Genomic DNA, 24739 nt, shown 5'->3' on the forward strand with positions numbered 1-24739 from the left:
TTATCACCCGAAATATTATTATACGCCTGCTTCGCTTCGCCAAAAAATGTGATATTTGCTAAAATTGGAATAAATATGTTTTTAAGGACCACAGAGTGCCAATAATTTGCATACTGGATGCCAACTAATATAGTAATAGAAATATAGAACATTTGTGGGGGTTATTTATCAAAATATTGATATAATGACAAAAAATATGTTAAATTTAGTGAAAAAGTGGTCGAAATCGCTTCGAGTTCAGAATTCACATTGTACATTTTTGTCAATATTTCAAAAATGAAAACTCCTAGAGTAACATTTGACCCCTCAAAATCTTCGCAAGGAACCACTGCATTGGAATATATCATTACTTTGTAATATGGTGGTTGTTTGGGGCACATATTTTGGCAAAGTTCAAAATATGTTCAACCATACCCCCTAATTTTGATATTTTGGAACGAAACATAGCTTTTGAACATTTTAGGTTTATTCGTCTACTACTTTTGGTATCTCAGTGTAATTTTTGGTATTAGCTAGTATCCTAAAGTAGGTTTGTAACATCAGCTACATTATATTTCACAATGCATGCAAACTTGCTCCACACTCTAGGTTTATCATGATCTCTCGAACAAATACGATCTCGATCTCGATCTCGGCACTCTGTGGTCCTTAAAAACATATTTATTCCAATTTTAGCAAATATCACATTTTTTGGCGAAGCGAAGCGGGCGTATAATAATATTTCGGGTGATAACACAGAGATGGCCGAGAGTTATACACTGCTATCACTTTTTTTTCATATCTAGGGACATATATCTTGCTAAAAATCACAATGAGCCTTACTCCATCTGTATGGTACCATCCGGGCAATTTGGGGGGTCTGGCTCATAGCCTAATATATATGTATGTAATTATCATTATTAGGTGCACCTGACAGTGATGTTATTTTTCTATCTATCATGTGTTTAAATTTCTATCCTGTGTTTAAATTTCTTATCCAATGGATAACTAAGCGACAGATAATCCATGGTTGTTCAAGGGCTGGATAAGGTGTGGTTACAGTTTTGATTGATATATGGTATCCCACAATGCATTGCACCATCACATCCACTTCCAAAACAGTCAAGGCGGGTGAAGTCAGTCGTACTGGAAAGAGGAAGGCAAATTTTAATCCAACTGAATGGGATATGCTGTCTGGTCACAGAAGATCATATAAAGCTCATTAGGAGTAAATTTTCCAACACCCTAATGAATGATGTGAAGAGAAAGCATGAACGACAGTCACAGATGGTTTTCAAAGCATGATGGTTTTTAATGTCGCAGCATTTTCCAAGATTGTAACTCCTTCGATATTTAAGGGTTAACTGTACTGCAATGTATTGAACGCAGTGTAAATTTTGTGAGTTCAACGGTCTTGCCACCTCTATGGTTTGTATAATCACTGGTGTGATGGGTGATGTTATTCAGACCCATCGATGCGATATTATGCATGTATGTATGTACATACTCTGCGTATGTATTATGTATGTACTGTACATTGTATGTATGCATTTTGTATGCATGTGTGTATATAGTATGTATATGTGTATATAGTATGTATGTGTGTATATAGTATGTATGTGTGTATATAGTATGTATGTGTGTATATAGTATGTATGTGTGTATATAGTATGTATGTGTGTATATAGTATGTATGTGTGTATATAGTATGTATGTGTGTATATAGTATGTATGTGTGTATATAGTATGTATGTGTGTATATAGTATGTATGTGTGTATATAGTATGTATGTGTGTATAGAGTATGTATGTGTGTATATAGTATGTATGTGTGTATATAGTATGTATGTGTGTATATAGTATGTATGTGTGTATATAGTATGTATGTGTGTATATAGTATGTATGTGTGTATATAGTATGTATGTGTGTATATAGTATTGAATAATCTATTTTCAAGCTGTGGACTTGCAGGAACGTAATTTAAGGAAGATTCCTGTACTGATTGACAATATTTGAGGCCTTTAATGAACGGTGATTTCAAATTAAGCCAATAATGTATTTTACAAATTAATCTAAATAACATTTTCATGTTCATTTCAACCAGATGCTGCCATCAGTGTGAATGGACACTCTGTTAATAAAGGTAAGAATCAGGAGTCCTGAAAGCAATGAAGTGTGCTAGTTGTGTTTTTATTTATGATGCCAGTCCAATGCCCTTAATGCTAACCCACTCCATACCCTTGAGAATATGGAAATAAAACGAGTTTATTGGTTTTTGCACAAGCTTGCTTTTGGAAAAAGGCAATACTGTTCTGAATAAAACGGTTACAGATACTAGCAAGAAGGTGGGAAAAACATTGCAGACTCATTTTTGGTAATTGCACCTCCAGCCAAGATGTATATGGCAAAACAAGTTGGCTACTTTAAAAAAATGGTCTCGGTTAATGCCACAGTAGCATTTTTGCTTTGTTGGTTTTTTCAGAACTGGCGAGCATTCAGGGTGACGTTGAGGGTGTCTGCACACGTTACGAGGCCATCGGTAAGATGCTCAATGCACGATGGGGTGAGATGGACGTGGCGCTCCAGCAGACACGGGCCGTGGTGGAGAAGTCCGACTCTGTAATAAAGTGGTTGGCAGGAAAACAGGCTGAAGTAGCCACGTGGAACGGTGTGCTGTGGGAAATTGGCGCCATGAAGGCCGAGGTAGATCGTCACAAGGTAAGCTGCCTGCCAGGTCGATAACACTATCAGAAACACAGTTACCATTTCAGGGGTACAGGGTACACATTCCACGCCAAACACAGCAGGAATATGCAAATTCGTTTTTTTTTTTGCAAAAAGTTGGACTTTGAAAATGTGTATTCTGAATGTCTGTTTTATGTGATAAAATAAAACAAAAAGAACAATAATTCATAGAACACACATCCATGCACAGTATTGAGAGAATGGACATGTGAAGGGCTTTTTCAATTCTTGCTTCTGGATTAGCTTTGTTTGTGTGAACTTTGAATACTAATTTCTTGTAATTGAATACTAATAACTAATTTCCCATTATAAGAGGCAGAGGTTATGGGGAGTGCTCTCTCAATCCTCATTTTTATTGTCTACTAGCATAAGTAACGCCGGGTGGGGGAGGGGGGAGGGGAAGGGGGTGGGGGTGGGAGTGGTGAAGGGGAGGTGGGGGAATGGGGGGGGGGGAGGGGAGGAGGCAGGAGAGGAAGGGGAGGAAAGGGGTACATCACCTTTTCAATAAATATATGCTGGTGAATGTGGCATTCATCCCGTTTCTGCGTTAAGTGTGATGCCGAACAGAAAGAAGAAGAAGCTGTGCTACCAACTTCGTACACTTCCAGAATTGTTTGATTTATTTGTGTTCAAATGTCTGGTGATTGTTTTGTATTTTTTATGCGAATGTGTACTTGTATATAACCGTCATTAATTTTAAAAAGCTTAGGCACTATCGAGCGATTATTATTATTATAATGTTTTTATTTTATTTTAATTAAACTAAAAAAAACCGATCTTTTTTTTTTTTTCAGAATTTTTTTTTAACCTAAAACACTCCCAGGCACTCACTGATGAACCTCTGAAAGTTTGCCGAAGATCCGTTTGGCCATCTCTGAGAAAAATGGCATCACACAGACAGACAGGCAGACAGACAGACAGACAGACATCTCTCTTATATAGCAGATTTTTACGATTATAGTGGTTTATTTTATTTCAATTATAATGTTTAAGATCCACCTCGCGTTCCTCCTCCAGCAGTAGAAGGTCCTCATTTGAGAAGTCCTCCCAGTACGAGTCCAGCAACTCCTCCACAACACGCTCCTCTACCTCATCAAAGTCGATAGTCTTGGCCATTTTGACGATGTTAGATCGTGCTTTCGACACAACAATATTCTTGCCGATACCCTTAAAGCCGTGAACAAATTGAGGGCAAAGTTTCCCCCATACACCATTCGTACAGGAACGAGCGACTTCCCTCCAACACTCCTCAACATTACGTAGAACATCCCTTATTGTAAAGGCCTTCCAGAATTCCTTTACAGTCATCTGATCATCATCAGTTGATTTCACCTGCAAATCATTTAATCATTATCAGGTTTGCGAATGTTCTTCGGAGATAATGCACATCTTGAATGTGGCAAACACTCCCCATATCACCTGTGCAATCACCTCTTTCATAACGTCCTAAAACATCCATTTTTACTTCAATAGTGATGGCATTCCTCTATCTTTTGCTCGCACTACCAACCTTGCTACTCCACGGACGCTTTCTAGTTATGGCAAGGGTTACATTTACTACAGCGGCACAATTCATGCACAAAATGGGAAACACATCAATACACGTATGACGCTAAGATGGAGGGTTTCCTGAAACTGAGGGAGAGCGAAGGCAATCTAGCGGGAATCTGGGTGTCATCGCAAACATGTTTTCATGGTATTCAGTGCAAAAATTTAATCGCAGCGTTACTCACGCACTCAAGTCACATAATTCCAAAAAAGGATATAAAATGACAGGCGCACTCTACTCCAAAAATGCGCCAATGGAACACGCATAAAATGCAACCTTACCTTACTTTAACTGGAATGTAAGCCATGAGCATTGCGGTGACGTCACACGCCAGGAAATGGTAGTATGTTTTTTTCAATTCAAATCGTATGCTTTTTTAAAGTAGCATCAAATTCGATACATATTCTTTATTTAAACGTATTGTAATGTGTAAACTTAAAAAAAAAACGATCTTGGTCATTTTGGCCCGTTCTAATTGTGGGCTGGCGCCAAAGCGCCATTGGAGCCATTTTCGACCACGCCCTGGAGACCAGGTGGGTATTCCCGTCAATCATTCCTCATTCCTGTTTGTCCATCAATCAGAATTGACAGGAATGCGATGACATGTCGGGGGATGCCGTACATGACTGAACTGGTAAAAACGTGCAACCGAGATCGCTTGTACTTATATTGTTTTGCATAATTTTAAGAAAGCTCTAAATGTTCCCCGATTATGTGGAATATAGATCTACTGGTGTATGTATGACAAATGGAATATAATTAAAATTCAGCATCGATTTGTTTTAAGACTGTTTTTCTTTCTATATCTGTGTATAAACCACACCCCCAATTTTTAACTTTTTTGCCGATGAAAAAGCGCGGTTAATACACCGGAAAATACGTATATTTTAGCGGTTGCCGAAGACGATAAGAAGAGGCCATTTCGTTGGGTACAAACGGTTGTTTATTGTACAGAAATCTCCAGCAACTGCTAACGAACGGAAGTCGTAACGGCTTATATAAAACAAGCACCCTCTTCGGAGGGTGTGGCTCCAACAGCCGCGCGTGCGTCACGACGACACAACCAAACGCCCGTGTGCGTGGGTTAGAACAAACCCATCGTAATGGTAACCGTCACATGCGGATAAGTGAATAAGGTAACCGCGACATGTGCATAAGGTAACCACTACATGTGCCCCCCCCCCCCCCCCCAGAAGGCACGCCACGGGCGTGTACGTAGTTCGCGGGTGGAACAGAGCCGGGCCGCGGGTGGAACCGAGCCGGGCCGCGGGTGGAACCGAGCCGGGCCGCGGGTGGAACAGAGCCGGGCCGCGGGTGGAACAGAGCCGGGCCACGGGTGGAACAGAGCCGGGCCGCGGGTGCTGAACAGCGGTAGCAGTTGTAGGTGCAGCAGTAGGAATTGCGGGAGTGGCGAGCAGCAGCATCAGCCTCGGGATCCGTCGTAGGAGCAGTAGTAGGAGTTGCGGGGTGGTGGGCGGGGCGTGGTGGTGCCCACGAGGTGTGCAGCAGCATCAGCCTCGGGATCCGCCGTAGGAGCAGTAGTAGGAGTGGCGAGCAGCAGTACTCGGCCTGTGTGCACGGAGGCGACGAAGTAGCAGTACTCGGCCTGTGTGCGCGAAGGCGACGGGCAGCAGTACTCGGCCTGTGTGCGCGGAGGCGACGAGCAGCGGTGCTCGGCCTGTGTGCGCGAAGGCGACGAAGTAGCCGTGCCCGGCCTGTGAGCGTGGAGGCGACGAAGTAGCAGTACTCGGCCTGTGTGCGCGAAGGCGACGAAGTAGCAGTACTCGGCCTGTGTGCGCGAAGGCGACGAAGTAGCCGTGCCCGGCCTGTGAGCGCGGAGGCGATGAACTAGCAGTACTCGGCCTGTGTGCGCGAAGGTGACGAAGTAGCCATGCCGCCAACGCCCCGTAACGGCGTCCTTCGGAGGGCCCCGGAGCTGGTTCGCCCCTCCAGTGTGGAAGAAATTGCGGTCGCAATCCTGTCGTGTTCATTCGGCCCCCGAATACATGCGGGGGCAACGGGGTCACCAGTTTAGCGGTTGCCGAAGACGATAAGAAGAGGACATTTCGTTGGGTACAAAAGGTTGTTTATTGTACAGAAATCTCCAGCAACTGCTAACGAACGGAAGTCGTAACGGCTTATATAAAACAAGCACCCTCTTCGGAGGGCGTGGCTCCAACAGCCGCGCGTGCGTCACGACGACACAACCAAACGCCCGTGTGCGTGGGTTAAAACAAACCCATCGTAATGGTAACCGTCACATGCGGATAAGTGAATAAGGTAACCGCGACATGTGCATAAGGTAACCACTACATGTGCCCCCCCCCCAGAAGGCACGCCACGGGCGTGTACGTAGTTCGCGGGTGGAACCGAGCCGGGCCGCGGGTGGAACCGAGCCGGGCCGCGGGTGGAACAGAGCCGGGCCGCGGGTGGAACAGAGCCGGGCCGTGGGTGGAACAGAGCCGGGCCACGGGTGGAACAGAGCCGGGCCGCGGGTGCTGAGCAGCGGTAGCAGTTGTAGGTGCAGCAGTAGGAATTGCGGGAATGGCGAGCAGCAGCATCAGCCTCGGGATCCGTCGTAGGAGCAGTAGTAGGAGTTGCGGGGGTGGTGGGCGGGGCGTGGTGGCGCCCACGAGGTGTGCAGCAGCAGCAGCCTCGGGATCCGCCGTAGGAGCAGTAGTAGGAGTGGCGAGCAGCAGTACTCGGCCTGTGTGCACGGAGGCGACGAAGTAGCAGTACTCGGCCTGTGTGCGCGAAGGCGACGGGCAGCAGTACTCGGCCTGTGTGCGCGAAGGCGACGAAGTAGCCGTGCCCGGCCTGTGAGCGCGGAGGCGACGAAGTAGCAGTACTCGGCCTGTGTGCGCGAAGGCGACGAAGTAGCAGTACTCGGCCTGTGTGCGCGAAGGCGACGAAGTAGCCGTGCCCGGCCTGTGAGCGCGGAGGCGATGAAGTAGCAGTACTCGGCCTGTGTGCACGAAGGCGACGAAGTAGCCATGCCGCCAACGCCCCGTAACGGCGTCCTTCGGAGGGCCCCGGAGCTGGTTCGCCCCTCCAGTGTGGAAGAAATTGCGGTCGCAATCCTGCCGTATTCATTCGGCCCCCGAATACATGCGGGGGCAACGGGGTCACCAGTTTAGCGGTTGCCAAAGATGATAAGAAGAGGACATTTCGTTGGGTACAAAAGGTTGTTTATTGTACAGAAATCTCCAGCAACTGCTAACGAACGGAAGTCGTAACGGCTTATATAAAACAAGCACCCTCTTCGGAGGGCGTGGCTCCAACAGCCGCGTGTGCGTCACGACGACACAACCAAACGCCCGTGTGCGTGGGTTAGAACAAACCCATCGTAATGGTAACCGTCACATGCGGATAAGTGAATAAGGTAACCGCGACATGTGCATAAGGTAACCACTACAATATGACCTTTTAACGGTGAAATTTAATGAAGGGAGACCATTTATGTTTCTGAGTTTGGTACCATTAATTCAAGTCACGAATTCTTCATCAGCCAGACTCGGAGTAATGTTTAGAGCATCCGCTCTGAGTCTGGGATTTAGGTGGTTCGAACTCAGGCCGAGACATACCAAAGACTAAACATGGTACGTGCTGCTTCCTTGCTTAATGCTCAGCATTTCAAAGGATAGAGAATGGACAAACAGCGATAGGTGGGCAACACTAGCACTTTGATGGCCTCCTCTTGCATCAAAGTTCCTTGAAAGGGAACTCATAGTTTGAAAATTAATACTTTATAGGTCACATGATCTGGCAGCCATATTGGATAATAAACCTAATCGATCAATGCAAAACTTTAAATATGTGATCAACTACCCATTCTGAATTTTATTTAAAGATGACATCATAAGTCACTTGTCCGATCAAAGCAGGGTTGTATCAAAGTGGGGCGGCTTGGTCCCCGACCATAACTGTTTGCAATTATAATGCGAATTTATAGTTGTTAGTCCACTACCCGGAAGGGACTATTGGTTTGCTCTCTGTTTGTCTGTGTGTTTGTCCGACGTCTGTCCGTCCCACCTGTGGTTTTCTTGACTTTTCCCCCATACCGTTTGACATATTCAACTGAAACCTGGTACATTGATTTATTATAAGTTACAGAACAAGTTGGAGTTTTTTGTCAATTTTTCACGGAGTTATGCCCTTTTTGATTGGAACAGGAACATTCATTGGGACCGGTAGATGACATGTATTGCAAACAATTCTCCCTCGTTGTTGTTGTGGCTATTATTATTATTGTTATTATTATTATTATTATTATTATTATCCTCATCCTCAGATCGTGTTGATGGATATTGAAGACAATGCTGAAAGAGTACATGATCTCCAAACGCAGCTGCGAGACCTTTTGCAACAAAATCCAAACTCGACGGAGGCAGCAAAGTGGAAACAGATGCTCAATGACATTGGTACAAGGAAATAAGTTATTATAGTTGAACGCTAATGCTGCTTTCATAATAGTCTTTGCTCACAAACTGCTTTCTTTGTCATTGACTGTTTGCTAAGTGAGGAAACTACGTTGTTCAAATGGTATATATATATATTATTTTTTTTGGTATACAAGATCGAGGCTCGTGAAAGAGCTAACATTAATCACACAAAAAGTCAAACCGACACATAAAACACAAAATAAGGGGAGCGGTAGACAAGATGGGGAGAGAGGGGGAAGGACACAAACACAACATTTGAGAGCAGGGTCATCGAGAGAAATTTGGGAGGGGGAGGGCTTGGGGGTAGGTGGAAGAGGTATAAAACATATGGACACTACAAGGACTTCCAGGAAAGAAGTTGGAATTTCAAAAAAAAGTGGATCTGGGGGGAATTAGCAGGGGTAGAAAAGATCAAGGTTTTGGATTGGGGAACACAAGAGATGGTGGAGAACAGCTGTTTTAAAGACCTGGAGGGAGGAGTGGGATTGAAGGGAGTGGGGGAGTTTGTTCCAGAGGCGGGAGAAAAGGGGAATGAAAGAGTGAAGGTGAGCAGAGAGCCTAGATTTTGGCAGTTTAACCATAAGAGGGTTGCTGGCAGATCTTGTGCGACCTGTAGGAATATTTGGGGGACAGAGCACAGAGAGAGCTGGGGGAGCAAGGCCGGAGAGGAGTCGGTAGAAGACAGAAAGACCACCAACCTGCCTGCGGTGAGTGAGTGAAAGGCCCTCGGAGTTAGCTTCATCGCAGGAGATTCCAATGATTCTGAAAGCTTTGGTTTCAACAGCGTGAAGCCGAGCTAGATGTGAGGCAGGAGCACCGGCCCAGAGGGGGGAACAGTATTCCATTGAGCTGCAGATGAAAGCCTTGTATGTGGTGAGGAGCTCAGGTGTGCCAAGGAAGGACTTCACACGACCGAGGATGCCCAGTCGGTGACTGGCTTTGGAGGCCAGCTTGGAAATGTGGTTTTCCCAAGAAAGATCATGGCAGATAGTGAGACCCAAAAGCTTGAGTGACAGAACTTCTTGGAGAGGATTGTTGAGAAAGTAGATGGGAGGGTTTTCCAGTCGGTCTTTTTGGAGAGACATAGTAAGAGTGTGAGATTTGTCAGGATTGAAAGACATGTTCCACTTGTTTGACCAGTCTGTGATTTTGTCCAGGTCTGCAGAGCGTAAGGAGGCTGCAGACTGCCGATCTGAGGGATGAGGAATGGAGCGGCAGATAGTGGAGTCATCAGCAAAGAGATAGAGATGATTTACCAGAGAGTCGGAGAGATCATTGATGAAGACCAGAAATGGCACGGGGCCCAGAACACTACCTTGGGGAACTCCAGCCAGATCAGGAAGGGGAGATGAGAGAAATCCTTTCAGGGCCACACGTTGCCTACGACCAGAGAGGAAGTCCGCAAGCCATGAGTGGAGATTTCCATGGATACCATAGGAGGAGAGTTTGGTGAGCAGAGCTGGTTGCCAAACCGTATCGAAGGCACGTGATATGTCAAGGGAGGCAGCTCTGATTTCCTGTTTGGCATTGAGGACCTCCATCCATTGTTGAGACAGCAGAAGCAACATGTCCAGAGTAGAATGACCTGGTCTAAATCCAAAATTGATGATCAGAGATCAAGCCATTGGAGAAGAGGAAGGATTTGATATCGGAAGCAATGATGGATTCCATGACTTCGCTGATTAATTGGGAGGAGGCTGATTGGTCTGTAGTTGCAAGGATCTGTTTTTAGACCTTTTTTGTGTAAAGCGGTAATGTTTGCTGATTTCCAATATGCTGGCAGATGACCTTAAGCAAAAGAGAGGGTGAAAAGAACAGAGAGAGGGTGAGATAGAGCGGCAGAGCAGGATTTTAGGACCTGTGGTCTGATGCCGTCTGGTCCAGTTGCAGAATCAGAGTCGAGGTTTGACAAAAACTTCTCCACCTTGTCAGGAGAGAAGGACACAGACTCCAGGAGCAGTTGGATTCGACCGGGAAAGGTGGGAACAGAGAGAGATGGGTTTGGGACACAAGATTTTGAGGCAAACACAGAGTTGAGGCATTCGGCTTTGTCACGTGCAGTGTCAACTGTGTAGCCATTTGAGGTAAGGGAGGGGGTGGAGGGGGAACAAACACCAGAAACGGATTTGACCAGACGCCACCAGGATTTGGAGGAAGGAGACAGGTTTGAGAGTTCATTCTTGAGGGTGGAGAGATTGTGCTTCCTGGCACTCCTGAGGGTAGACACACACTTGTTCCGAGTTTGGTGGAAGGAACTGAGATTGCCTTCAGTTGGATTTGCCTTCCAAGAGGCAAAGGCAAGTTGTTTCAGGGCAACTGCCTCACCACAAGATTCAGTGTACCATGGACGGGAGGAAGGGTAAGACAACTGAAGACGAGATGGGATAAATCTGTGCATGAGAAAGAGCAGTTTGCTTTGGAAGAATTCCCAGGAAGAATTGATGTCAGAGGCAGTAGAGATGGGAGACCAGTCCAGATGATTGATGGCTGCTTGCAGACCGTGCCAGTCAGCCTGAGTGAAATGCCAGACTCGTCGGCTCTGAGGAGGCTCTCTGAGAATGGCCAGAGAGATGTCCACTTTAATAAGCAAATTATCAGAAGAACCGATTGGAGCAGAAGAAGAGCAGCAGACATTTGCAGGGAAGTTTGTCATAACCAAGTCTAGAAGAGAAGATACTCCATTGACTGAGATCCAGGTCGGGAAATTGACAGATTGTGTCAGTCCCAATGAGTCGCAGAAGTCCTTTGCTGAGGTGCCATGGCTGGTGAGAGAGGAACCCACACCCAGCCAGCTGGCATGATGACAGTTGAAGTCGCCACATATGAGGAAGAGAGAGTTTGGATGAGTTGAAAGAAGTTGGTCCATGTTGTCTGACAGCGAAATGTAAATGGAGTCATCACTGTTTGGAGGACGGTACAGAACACATATGAACAAAAGGTGGGAGCGGAGAGGAAGCCGTAGCCAGAGGTACTCCTGGGGGTGGGGTGGAGAGAGGGCAGTGCAAGGAGAATGAGGAAGAGAGTTTTTGATAAAGATAGCCACCCCACCACCAGGACAAGGCTCAGGTCTATCATACCGGAGGAGGGAGTAACCAGGAAGAGATATTAAGGAATCAGAGACATCATGAAGGAGGAAAGTTTCTATTAAGCAGATCAAGTCTGGATTGTCAGAAGCAACCTGAATGGAGAGATCAATCAGGTTTGAGCGAAGGCCCCGAATGTTTGAGGTCCATACCGTTAATGAGGAGAGAGGGGGAGCATCGGGTGCAGGACAGGGGAGGGGTAGGGTCAGATGAAGGATGAGGGTGGGAGGTAGGGGGAGCAGTTGATCGTGTGTCAGAGATTACAGAAGAGTTACAAGAAAGGGAAGAATGAGGAGGACAAAAGGTTTGATGGTGATGGGATGAGGCACAGTGAGGGGGTTGTTTGAGGAGGGGCAGAGGAAAGTAGAAGGTTGGGGGAGGTGGAGGTATGAGATAGAAGGGAGATGAAGTGGGGAGGAGGCAGCTTTGAGGAGGTGTGAGGGGGAGAATTTGGGAGGGATGGTTGGGGGGGGAGATTTGAAGGGGAGCTGTTGGGGGGGAGTTTTGAATGGGTGGGGCAAGGGGTGAGTTTATGAGGGGAGGGAGTTTAGGAGGGGAGGGGCAAGGGGGGAGATTTGGAGGGGAGGGGCAAGGGGGGAGATTTGGAGGGGAGGGGCAAGGGGAGAGTTTAGAAAGTGGATGATTAATGAAAGACGAACATTTATAACAATTTGGGTTTATTGTGATTTTCAACTTAGCGATCCATTTAAGAACGATGCAGGAGGGGTGGAATGAATGTATAAGAGATTGAATATTTATTTGAAATGGAATGAGTTGGAGAAGAAATTGAAAAAAGCCTTTTAAATAGGAAGAAAAACAGCGTGTTGTAATATACCACTGAATAAAACACTGCAGGGGCAAATTTAAACATATTTAGACAGAACCGTGAAGAACAATCTTGTCTTCACAAAAATACCAATGGGGAGAGGGAGTTCACGAGTCACATGAACAGGGGAAAAGGTAGAAGGCAAGGAGATAATGGGGGTGGGGTGAGACAGCGCACCTGGACATAAGCACACATTTGGGGGAGAAGGGAAAACACGAAAAAAACTAAGAACCTAGCAAAAACAGTGAAGGAAGAAACAACTTCGACGGGAGACCGGGGAAGCCTGAGGCAATGCCGTACACTCGCGGCAAACAGAAACGATTAATTTATGAAAGATTAACACCGAGAAACTTCCTTGGGACACACTATAGGTTCACACACCGAAAGATGAATACAGTTTCGACAAAATACAATTGTGAACAATGACAACTTTGAAAACGTGGAGAACGTGTACAGCTTCGAAAATCTGTGCCGTCACCGTCAAGATCTCGTGAGATCTCCAATGATGGAGTGAAGTGCAGCTCGGTCGCTAAAGTCGTCGGTGATGGTGTTTTATAGGAATCGCCAACCTTTCCCCATGAACCCCTACACAAGATTTAGTTTGTTTATGGTAACCATTTTAATCGAGCAGTACAGATTTTAAATGCAGTATCTGGAGAGATGTTGTTGTTTCCATCTTGTTCTTTGCCTCATCAAGAATCATTTATTTGAGCCCAAGAAGGCGGTTGCATGTATCATTTTATATTGCAATCCAAAATGCACGTACATTAATTCCACCATCATGTTCTCTGCAGAAGCGAAGTGGGTTTTTATCACACAGTCAGCGCGTGAGCGGCAGAACGACCTGGAGGAGTCGTGTGCACTTTTAGAGAAATTCCAGACAGCAGAGGGTCAGTTGAGCCAATGGCTCATGGAAAAACAGCTCCTCATGAGTGTTCTCGGACCTCTTTCTATCGATCCAAACATGTTGGACAACCAGAAACAGCAAGTCCAGGTTTGCTCCTCATCTGTTCTCAGTTTGTTAAAGTTATGAAAACTGTTTTTATCACCTTACGCAGTGATCATATCATCAACACCTTTGGGAATCTTAGCATTGTAAAAAAGGTTATTGAACATTGTAAAATAAGTTATTTTCAAAATCATTATATTCGAATCTTGGATATGGTTTATAAGCATTGTGTTGTGGAGTAAAGTATTGTTGTTGTTGTGGCGTAAAGTAACGTAAAGTATTGTTGTGTCGCCCAGCGATTAAAACCACTGGGTGACAAATGACCGATAGTTTTTACTCCCGAGGTGAACTCCCGAAAGCTTGGCGGTTATTATTATGGCGTGCACGGGACGGAAGGCAGCGAAGGCGCTTACCTGGACAAAGCACATGGGTTTAATCCGAAACCCACAATGAACAGACACAACAAATGAAAAATGCCACAATAATGATATAATAAAAAATAAATGCAAGACTAGAACGGCACTCCGTGGAGAGCATACCTCCACCTGGTTGGCCATATCACTCAATTGTGAAGAATCACTTGAAAAATTATACGAGCTGGATCCGGATCTTCACTAAAATTGGATCGATTCTTCCTTGTCACACACACGACCTGTCCAACAAGTTGCGTCCAAATCCATCCATTACTTTTTGAGATATCCTGCTATGTATCGTTTTTGGCCCTATCTCCCAATGATGAAGAATCACTTCAAAAATTAAATAATTATCATATCTGAATCCATATTCAGATCTTCACCAAAATCGAATCCAATCGTCCTTGTCAGACACCCAACCGGTCCACCAAGTTTCGTCCAAATCCGTCCACAACTTTTTGAGATATCCTGCTATGCATCGTTTTTGGCCCTATCTCCCAATGGTGAAGAATCACTTTAAAATTCTAGTAGCCGAATCCGGATCTTCACCAAAATATAATCATTTCGTCCTTGTCATATACACTACATCTCTGCCAAATTTCGTCCGAATCCGTCCACAACTTTTTGAGATAATTTGTTCACAGATAAACGGACAGACAAACAGACAGGGGTGAACTCATAACCTCCATCCACCTTTGGTGGTGGAGGTAATTAAATAAATGTTGAAGTAAACTAATTGCAATTCCTACTTTGAGGATCCTCCACTCAGACACAAATACGAACACACAGGGGAATGACAAAGTAAAATAAATGTTCTTTTTTTTACATTGTGCAGCCACTTAGCTGGTCCCAACGAGTTATTTTGCAAAGGTGACGGCGATGGTCCGGTCCCAATGCCTCCCGCGCCCAAAATGGCACCGGCCGACGACAGCGAAGTGCACAGAGCCATTTAGCAAGCTGTGAAAATGGCCCTCTTTTGCTCTCTCTCCATCCCTCCCCCGAACGGCACTGCCTTCAGTCCACCACAGGCCCAGCAGTCTCCAAAACCTCCTTCAATAGCTGCCACCGCTCCTTGCTCTCAAAAGCGCACACCAAAAATTACCTCAGCACACGAACAGAGAAAGATGGCGCCCCCTCCTCCTCGAGCATACCACCAGATAACTACTGAGAGAGAGCCAAGAGAGCTCTTCTTCTTCTTGCTCGAAGCTTCTCTCCTGACGTCACACTGTCCAATGGCTGAGCTCCATTGAATCCCTCATGTCTCCTCGACCAATGACGAAGCTCGGGGCGTGGCCTGCCGGTTACTATCTTTTGGAGGCGGGGTTTAGTTGCCGACCGGCTCTGCCTGGCTTGCAGGGGACGGTTGTTGTTGTTATTGTTGTTGTTACGGAGGTTCTTATGGCCGGCCTTGTTGTAGTTGTAAAACAACGTAGGGAAAAGCCACAGGAGGCAATCACATACTGGGGGGAAATTAACTTGAATCCCTTTCTAGTTAACACAGCTTCACCCCCCGTGTGAAGACACAAACAATCTTGAGCTCCAGTTTCCCTACTTAATACATCGAGATGTCTCCTACACGTCCATGGTCCATGCTATACCTATACGATCCTATCTTTTCTATGGGATTCCATCATCTACCCCCACAAACGTAACAGTGTAAACATTAACTGGAGAGTCCTATTAACCCTTAAACGCTGACAAAACATGTTTGTTTTTACAAAACATGTTTTACGCATACAGCAAAACACGTTTAAACAGCAATTTATGAAGGGAGATAAAGAGCTGTTTAGTTGTGTGTATATAAACAGTCGATTCGAAGATGAAACACCGCCCATATCTCCAACATCCAATTGAAATCATAGAATCAAAGCACCAGCACCACCACGGACAATCGTTAGAGGGGATTCAGCGCATTGCTCCTCATCGTAGGTTGATCCAGGTCATCTTACATTACATTCAGCAGCCAACCAAATGATTCCTTCTCCCACTCATCCATCCCTCTTCCCACTCATCCATCCCTCCTTCCACTCATCCTTCCCTCCTTCCACTCATCCATCCCTCTTCCCACTCATCCATCCCTCCTTCCACTCATCCATCCCTCCTTCCACTCATCCTTCCCTCCTTCCACTCATCCATCCCTTCTTCCCCTCATCCATCCATCCCTCCAACTAATGATCATGGAAAAGACAATTTGTGTGTGAATACAATCTCCGTGTCCGAGCTATGGTTCCCACATGTGCCACTCTGGGAAATCTGGATTGAAGTGAACAATTATTGTTATTGAAACATCTCTTATGGTTTATATTTTGGTTGTATACTACAGTATAAAATTAATTAGTGGCTATCTATTTATTATGTATGCAGATCTGGTGATGTTTTGCCACTCCATCCTTACACTTGTACTCCTTGTAGTGATTCTAAAGTTAACTTAAGCTGCCAGAAAGTATATGAGAGTACAACTGCAGTTCTAACGATGCCATTTTTCCCAAATGCTTGCTTCGAGGCCTTAAGCCCACTTTTAAACATGCCCTCGCTGACGTGTAAAAGTTTCTTTGTTATTTAAATGCTTGTGATTCGGTTTTGCTCTGCATTAGATAAGCACTCTTCAGTGATAGGCCATTAAACTTTGAATGGGTGATCACCACATGATTAGTGATTCTACATGTGTCTTCTAACTCTTAAATGCCTTTCTTAAATTCGTCTGTGTGTCTTCATTTCCTGTGTCCCTTGTTCTTAAGAGAGTTATTGTTGACCAGCTTTTCATTTTTGTTTGGAATATTTTTTTCTTTGTTTTTGCAGTTCATGTTGCAAGAGTTTGAAACCCGCCATCCACAGTATGAGGCTCTAAACCAGGCCGCTGATGCTCTGGCAGCCAAAACCACTAATGCCACAGGCCCAGGTGCTCAAGTAGAAGCTCTAAAAGCTGCAGTAAACACTAAGTGGGCTGAAGTAAAGAAGCGTCTCACCGGCCGAGCTGCCAGTGTGGAACAGACTCGAGAAGCAAGCGTTAAATATGGGAAGGCCTTGCAAGCTCTTTCCGGAGCCATGGATGACTTGTCTTCTCGACTGTCCAGCATTGGTGCTGTTAGTTCGCAGCCGGAGGCTGTTAAACAGCAGCTTGAAACTGCAAGTGAGATGGCTGCTGAGCTTGAGGAGTGGAAGGTCGACGCTGTTGCTGCAGAAAGATTGTGTCAAGATATCGGTGATTTGGTGGGTGAGGCCTATCTGAAGGCTGAGCTGCAGCGAAGGCTTAATTATGTGCTTGGTCCAATGGCAGAGCTTGAGCAACGCATAGGTGAGCCAAGCAACTTCATTGTTTATTTTGCTAAATATAAATTATGGACTGAGAGAGGTATTTACTGTCATCTCTATACCTTCATGTGAATTTACGTATTTCTCGCCTTCAAACGTTGAGATCTTATTCTGTCTTCTTACAGGACATCAAATGAACCAGTTACAGGAAGCTCTTGCGAGTTCACAACAATTTCAGCAAATGTTTGATGAACTACGAATATGGTTGGACAAAAAGCAAGCCGAGATGCCATCATCTTTGGCTCTCTCTGCTGACCTTGAAGAACTACAGACACAACTTGGTGCACGAATGGAGTTCCAGAAAAGCCTGAACCAGCATGCGGGCACTTACAGCGTTGTGCAAACACAGGGGGAGACTCTGCTGCAGAGCTTGCCAGAAGGCACTGACAGAGAGGCTCTGCAAGTGCAGCTCAAATCTCTGCGCGAACACTGGGAGGATGTTTTGAAGCACACGGCAGAGTCTGTTCAGCAGTTGCAAGATGCGTTGCGCAAAGGGACGCATTTCGAGGAGATCTCGACTGCGCTACGTCCTTGGCTGGAGGAATGCGAGAATAAGTCGAAGAGCATTGGCCCAGCTGGGTTGGTTCGGTCAGAAGTGGACTTGAAGTTTGAGGCGGCAAAGGCTCTGCGGCTCGAGATGGAGAAATGTCCCACAAAACTGGAGGAGTTGAACAATGCTGCTGATGCTTTTCTTGACTGCTGTTTAGCAGGAGACGATGCCATCCGTGATGAGAAAGCACAGTTGAACCAGAGGGCTGACAACCTTTCTGAAGGCATTATTGAGTGCATCAGCAGCCTTGATGAAATGGTACAGCGACTGGCTGAGTTCACCGATGTACATAGTAGCTTGGAGACCCGGATTTGTGAGGCGCAGCACCATATTGATGCGCACGATGCTCTCGGCTCACAGAACATGAGCAATAAACAGCTGGAGAAGTTGCATGCTCAGCTTGAGAGCCTGCAGTCGCAAGCACCACGTGTTGAATACCTGCAGAATCTGGCCCAAGGCCTGGTAGCCGATGTCGCGCCTGAAATAGACAAATCACCCATCACCAACCCTGCAAACTCCATCCGTGACACGTTTCAGAGCACCGCTTCAGCAACATCCGAACGCTGCGCTACACTTGAGACCCGTTTACAAGGTGTCAATCGGGTGCAAGAGCAGGTCCGTGAACTCTTTGCAGGCATTGCGGACCTGGACGATGAGCTGGACGCCATTGGACCAACCGCTCGAGTGTCTGATGCCGTTCAATCTCAGTTTGAAGATGTGCAGGAGATGCAGGAGAAGCTTCACGAACTTTGCAATGCCATCCAGCAAGCTAGCCGCGACTGCGTAAACATGCAAGAGAATGAGGGTGGCCTTGATGTTCAGAGCTTAAAGGTATGGGGAAAAAATACTGAGGAAATTATTTTATGCTGAGAACCCCTCTGCTTATTTCAGTAGTGATTTTTTTTTTTTTTTGATTACAGAAAATATATACTCAAAAATCGAAGTTAATGTGGCATGCACAATCCACTTATACAGAAGTCTCATTATCAGGAACTGATATGTTCTACAGACTGGTTGTGAATATTTGTTGTATCATGACTTAAATTGTGTATGTCATACGTAGATAGCCCCTAAGTCCAGGTAGATAGTCCAGGATGCCACAAACGTGAAATACTACAAGTTGACATTTTTTTTTTTTTTTTTTTTTTTTTTTGTTGTATACAAGATCGAGGCTCGTGAAAGAGCGAACATTAATCACACAGAAAGACAAACAGACACATAAAACAAATAACATCGGGAGCGGTAGACAAGATGGGGAGAGAGGGGGAAGGACACAAACACAACATTTGAGAGCAGGGACCGAGAGACATGGAGACATCAAGAGATCTGTGGGAGGGAGAGGGCTTTGGGGGGGAGGCATGTGAAGGGGGGGAGGCATGTGAAGGGGGGGAGGCATGTGAAGGGGGGGGTGGGAGAGGTATAAACATATGGACACTGCCAGGATTTCCAGGAAATAAGTTGGAATTTCAAACAAGGTGGATCTGGGGTGAATTAGTGGGGGTAGAAAAGATCAAGGTTATGGATGGGGGAAGATAAGAGATGGTGGTGAACAGCTGTTTTAAAGACCTGGAGGGAGGAGAGGGATTGAAGGGAGTGTGGGAGTTTGTTCCACAGGCGGGAGAAAAGAGGAATGAAAGAGTGAAGGTGAGCAGAGAGCCGAGATTTCGGCAGTTTAACCATCAGAGGGTTGCTGGCAGATCTTGTGCGACCTGTAGGAATATTTGGGGGACAGAGCACAGAGAGAGCTGGGGGAGCAAGGCCGGAGAGGACTCGGTAGAAGACAGAAAGACCACCTACCTGCCTGCGGTGAGTGAGTGAAAGGCCCTCAGAGATAGCTTCATCGCGGGAGATTCCAATGATTTTGAAAGCTTTGGATTCAACAGCGTGAAGCCGAGCCAGGTGTGAGGCAGGAGCACCAGCCCATAGGGGAGAACAGTATTCCATTGAGCTGCGGATGAAAGCCTTGTATGTGGTGAGGAGCTCAGGTGTGCCGAGGAAGGACTTCGCACGACGGAGGATGCCCAGTCGGCGACTGGCTTTGGAGGCCAGCTTGGAAATGTGGTTTTCCCAAGAAAGATCATGGCAGATAGTGAGACCCAAAACCTTGAGTGACAGAACTTCTTGGAGAGGATTGTTGAGAAAGTAGATGGGAGGGTTGTCCAGTCGATCTTTTCGGAGAGACATAGTAAGAGAGTGAGATTTGGCAGGATTGAAAGACATGTTCCACTTGTTTGACCAGTCTGTGATTTTGTCCAGGTCTTCAGAGAGTGAGGAGGCTGCAGACTGCCGATCTGAGGGAAGAGGAATGGAGCGGCAGAGAGTGGAGTCATCAGCAAAGAGATAGAGAGGATTTTCCAGAGAGTCAGAGAGATCATTGATAAAGACCAGAAAAAGCACAGGGCCCAGCACACTTCCTTGGGGAACTCCAGCCTGAACAGGAAGGGGAGATGAGAGAAATCCATTCAGGGCCACACGTTGACTACGACCAGAGAGGAAGTCCGCAAGCCATGACATGACATGACATGACAAACATTGGATGATAAATCAAATGTACATCATAGATCACTGCATTGAACCTAAAACCATCGCATGATAAACTTCAACAGCACCCGGTAGAGCACATACCTCCCTCCGCCAGGCTGAACTGGTTACATTTTGTATCCCACCGATAGGCTGGATCTGCATCCGGACCTGGACAATCACCTTGTTCTTGTCACCTACACAACTCATCCACCAAGTTTCATCCAAATCTGTTCATCACATTTTGAAATACAGTATTGTGCTATATATCGTTTTTGGCCTCATATTGCAATTGTGAAGAATCACTTTTTAAAAATTTTTATAGTATCCAAATCCAGATTTTCACCAAAATCGAATCAATTCGTCCTTCTCACACACCCAACCTGTCCACCAAGTTTCCTCCGAATCCGCCCACAACTTTTTGAGATATCCTACTCACAAATAGACAAGCAAGAGCGAAAACATAACTTCTGTCCATCTTCAGTGATGGAGGTACCGAAATGATCGTACGTCATCAGCGTGATGCGAACGAGATGCGATAGTTCCTTTGCACATGTGTATGGACTTTCTTCAAACTACTTTTTAAGGTATCCTAAAGTCCAGAGCAAAACAGAATCAAACCTCACAAGAAGCTGGTCCATCAGCCTGCATCTCGAGACAACTAACTGATGTACGACTTTAACAGCCCCTCTTGAGGTTTTGCCCAAGGGTGAAATTTGGGCCAAGTCTTTTGCGAACCAATTAAAGATCCCGCGGTGTCTTTCGCGAAGAGTCGGCGGACTTTTGCCTGCATCCTGACCCAATGACATAATCCTTCCCAAATCACCTTCAGTCGACTACGACTACGACTCTGACGACGACTATTACTACTACTACTACTACTACTACTACTACTACTACTACTACTACTACTATTACTACTAATATTACTACTAATACTATTATTACTACGACTATTACTACTACTACTACTACTACTATTACTCAGACTACTACTTCGACTACTACTACTACTATTACTACGACTATTAGTAATACTACTACTACTACTATTACTACTATTACTACTACTGTTACTACTACTATTACTACTACTATTACTACTACTACTACTACGACTACTACTATTACTACTACTATTACTAGTAGTAGTAAAGTAGTAGCAGTTGTAATAGTAGTAGTAGTAGTAGTATTGCTCGTGGTAATAGTGGTAGCAGTTTGTAGTAGTACGAGGAGTAGAAATAGGAGTCGAGGTAGTAGTAGTAGATTAGTAGTAGTAGTAATAGTAGTAGTAGCAGTGATAGTGGTAGTAGTGGCAGAAGTTTGTAGTAGTATGAGCAGTAGAAATAGGAGTATAGGTCGTAGTACTAGATTAGTAGTAGTTGGAATATTAGTCGTAGCAGTGATAGTGGTAGTAGTGGTAGAAATTTGTAGTACGAGCAGTAGAAATAGGAGTAGAGGTCGTAGTACTAGAATAGTAGTAGTTGGAATATTAGTAGTAGCAGTGATAGTGGTAGCAGATTGTAGTAGTATAAGCAGTAGTAGTAGTAGTAGTAATAGTCGTAATAGTAGTAGTAATAGTTGTAGTAAGTCGTAGTAATAATAGTATTAGTAGTAATAGTAGTAGTAGTAGTAGTAGTAGTAGTAGTAGTAGTAGTAGTAGTCGTCGTAGTAATAGTAGTAGTAAAAGTCGTATTAGTAGTAGTAGTAGTAGTCGTAGTAGTCGTATTAATAGTACTATTACTACTACTCTTACTACTACTATTACTACTGCTGCTTCTGCTCGTACTACTACAATCTGCTAGCACTACTACCACTATCACTACTACTATTACTACTACTGCTACTACTTTACTACTACTATTACTACTACTTTTACTCCTATTTCTACTGCTCGTACTACTACAATCTGGTACCACTATTACCACGAGCAATACTACGACTACTACTACTACTACTACTACTACTAATATTACAACTACTACGATGACTACTACCTCTACTCCTATTTCTACTGCTCGTACTACTACTACAATCTGCTACCACTATTACCACGAGAAATACTACTACTACTACTACTACTACTACTACTACTACTACTACTACTAGTACTATTACAACTACTAATATTACAACTACTGCTACTACTTTACTACTACTACTACGACTACTTTACTACTACTATTGCAACTGCTACTACTATTACCGCTACTACTACTACTTGTACTACTACTACTATTTCCCCTACGATTCCTACTACTACTTGTAGGCCGAATTTTGCAAAATACACTCCGGAGTTTTTGATGCTTTTCATCACTTTGGCGAGACTGCATGATTTGTGATGCAACACTCTTGCTGACGTCAAAGCTAAACAGCAGTTTGTTTCTCCCTTCGTAGTATTTATCTTCACTGCAAGTCAAAGCAAGCTGAACCCAAAAGGATCACCTCGGTTTCCCAAAGTTCGTTGTCCTACTTTGTCCTCATTGACACTGTAGCCTGATCGATGCTGCACGTCATCATATACCGCTGATGTGTATGCGCGGCTTTTCCGAATTGCAAATCGGCAGAATCTAAACGAGTCTTCCTGGGACAGGAACCTTGTAAAATCTGGAGAAAGTTTGCATTCGCTTTTCGGTTGTGAAACGGTAAAGCAAACAATCTACGATTCGTATGATGGGGATACAATCCAGATGTTTGTCCAAAGTGCCCTTTGCATGTTTGCCAAAAGGAATGAAACCACATTGCCAAGAATATCTTGCAGGGTAGATTTGTTTCACCATTTCGTATTTGTAGTTCAAGTTTTCATTGAGTGCTCACACAAACATCGGATACAAACACGATGACTGCTTTCTTTATCAATTTGAAGCGCTCTTTTTGCTCCTTTTTATCATGGCCACGAAAGGCACCGTAAAACAGCAGCGCAAAGTGAAGCGAGCGCATTGATGTTAAAAGTGGATGTGCGGGCATCACTCTGCCGTTGGTCACGATCTGTTCGGTGCTGCGTGACTAACTGGACTAACCGAAAGGGACTTGGTGTGAAAATGCTTTTTCAGAGGGAGGTGGAGGCTCTTCGAAAACAAAGCCGGCGTCTGGCAGACAGGATGCACGGTTGCTCCAGTGACCTGAAGGCCACGTTATCCCAACTGATCAAGTTCTCCCAAGACAAAGACCAGTTGTGCCAATGCCTCCAGGAAGCGACGATCAAGGAGCAGGCCCAGGAACCGGTGGCCAGAGAGCTGGAGACCATCAGCCAGCAGATGGAAGATTTCCAGGTGCGTGTCGCGTGTGTCGCGTATCATTTGTGGATTTGTTGGACTGGTTAAAATGTGTCAGCCGTGACGTCATCGGCAGATTATTGTCACATCAGGTAGTCAGATGACACGAACCATTTGAGTCCCCAAAATGAGTGATAAATGAAATGCACGCATTCTACCATGTGATAAAAAAGCCTAACATTCACACACATATAACCTCAAAAATCAGAATCTCTTTTAAGAAAAAGTCACATCAGTTTAATCTCCAACCACCGTTTTTTGCCGAAACTATGTATTTTTTTTTTCTTTCTTTTTTTCATGTCGTACCATGTGATAAGCGATGCTTAGAGGTATTCACACTCGCCTCTAAGCTGTCTGGTGTGGGTTTGAATCCCGACCCAGCCATGAACTGTCAGCCCAGCGTTTCACAGGCAGGGTGATTCATGAATGTGTGTGCCGTCCCAAGGGTGGACGTCAAACTGAGGCACGTCTACCACCATGCGTTAGTTGGTGGACGTTAAACCGAGGCACATCTACCACCATGCGTTAGATGGTGGACGTTAAACCGAGGCACATCTACCACCATGCGTTAGTTGGTGGACGTTAAACCGAGGCACGTCGACCACCATGCGTTAGTTGGTGGACGTTATACAGAGGCACGTCTACCACCATGCGTTAGTTGGTGGACGTTAAACCGAGGCACGTCTACCACCATGCGTTAGTTGGTGGACGTTAAACCGAGGCACGTCTACCACCATATGTTAATTGGTGGACGTTAAACCGAGGCACGTCTACCACCATGTGTTAGTTGGTGGACGTTAAACTGAGGCACGTCTACCACCATGTGTTAGTTGGTGGACGTTAAACTGAGGCACGTCTACCACCATGTGTTAGTTGATGGACGTTAAACTGAGTCACGTCTACCACCATGCGTTAGTTGGTGGACGTTAAACGGAGTCACGTCTACCACCATGCGTTAGTTGGTGGACGTTAAACTGAGTCACGTCTACCACCATGCGTTAGTTGGTGGACGTCAAACTGAGTCACGTCTACCACCATGCGTTAGTTGGTGGACGTTAAACCGAGGCATGTCTGCCACCATGTGTTAGTTGTTGGA

The 24739-nt window shown here is 45.2% G+C and overlaps 1 protein-coding gene across 1 annotated transcript in view; it reads left to right on the forward strand.

Annotated features, from left to right (window-relative positions):
- LOC137411853 (microtubule-actin cross-linking factor 1) overlaps nucleotides 1-24739 on the forward strand; it is a 237442-nt gene that overhangs the window by 144721 nt on the left and 67982 nt on the right. The window contains exons 45-51 of the mRNA XM_078786818.1: nucleotides 2084-2122; nucleotides 2462-2697; nucleotides 8565-8694; nucleotides 13419-13618; nucleotides 16786-17281; nucleotides 17424-18679; nucleotides 23422-23640. Of these exons, the coding sequence (XP_078642944.1) occupies nucleotides 2084-2122; nucleotides 2462-2697; nucleotides 8565-8694; nucleotides 13419-13618; nucleotides 16786-17281; nucleotides 17424-18679; nucleotides 23422-23640 (2576 nt within the window). The remainder of the gene's footprint in view (nucleotides 1-2083; nucleotides 2123-2461; nucleotides 2698-8564; nucleotides 8695-13418; nucleotides 13619-16785; nucleotides 17282-17423; nucleotides 18680-23421; nucleotides 23641-24739) is intronic.

The sequence above is a fragment of the Myxine glutinosa genome, chromosome 11 (genome assembly GCF_964187855.1).
Source record: "Myxine glutinosa chromosome 11, kmMyxGlut1.1, whole genome shotgun sequence".
NCBI lineage: Eukaryota > Metazoa > Chordata > Myxini > Myxiniformes > Myxinidae > Myxine > Myxine glutinosa.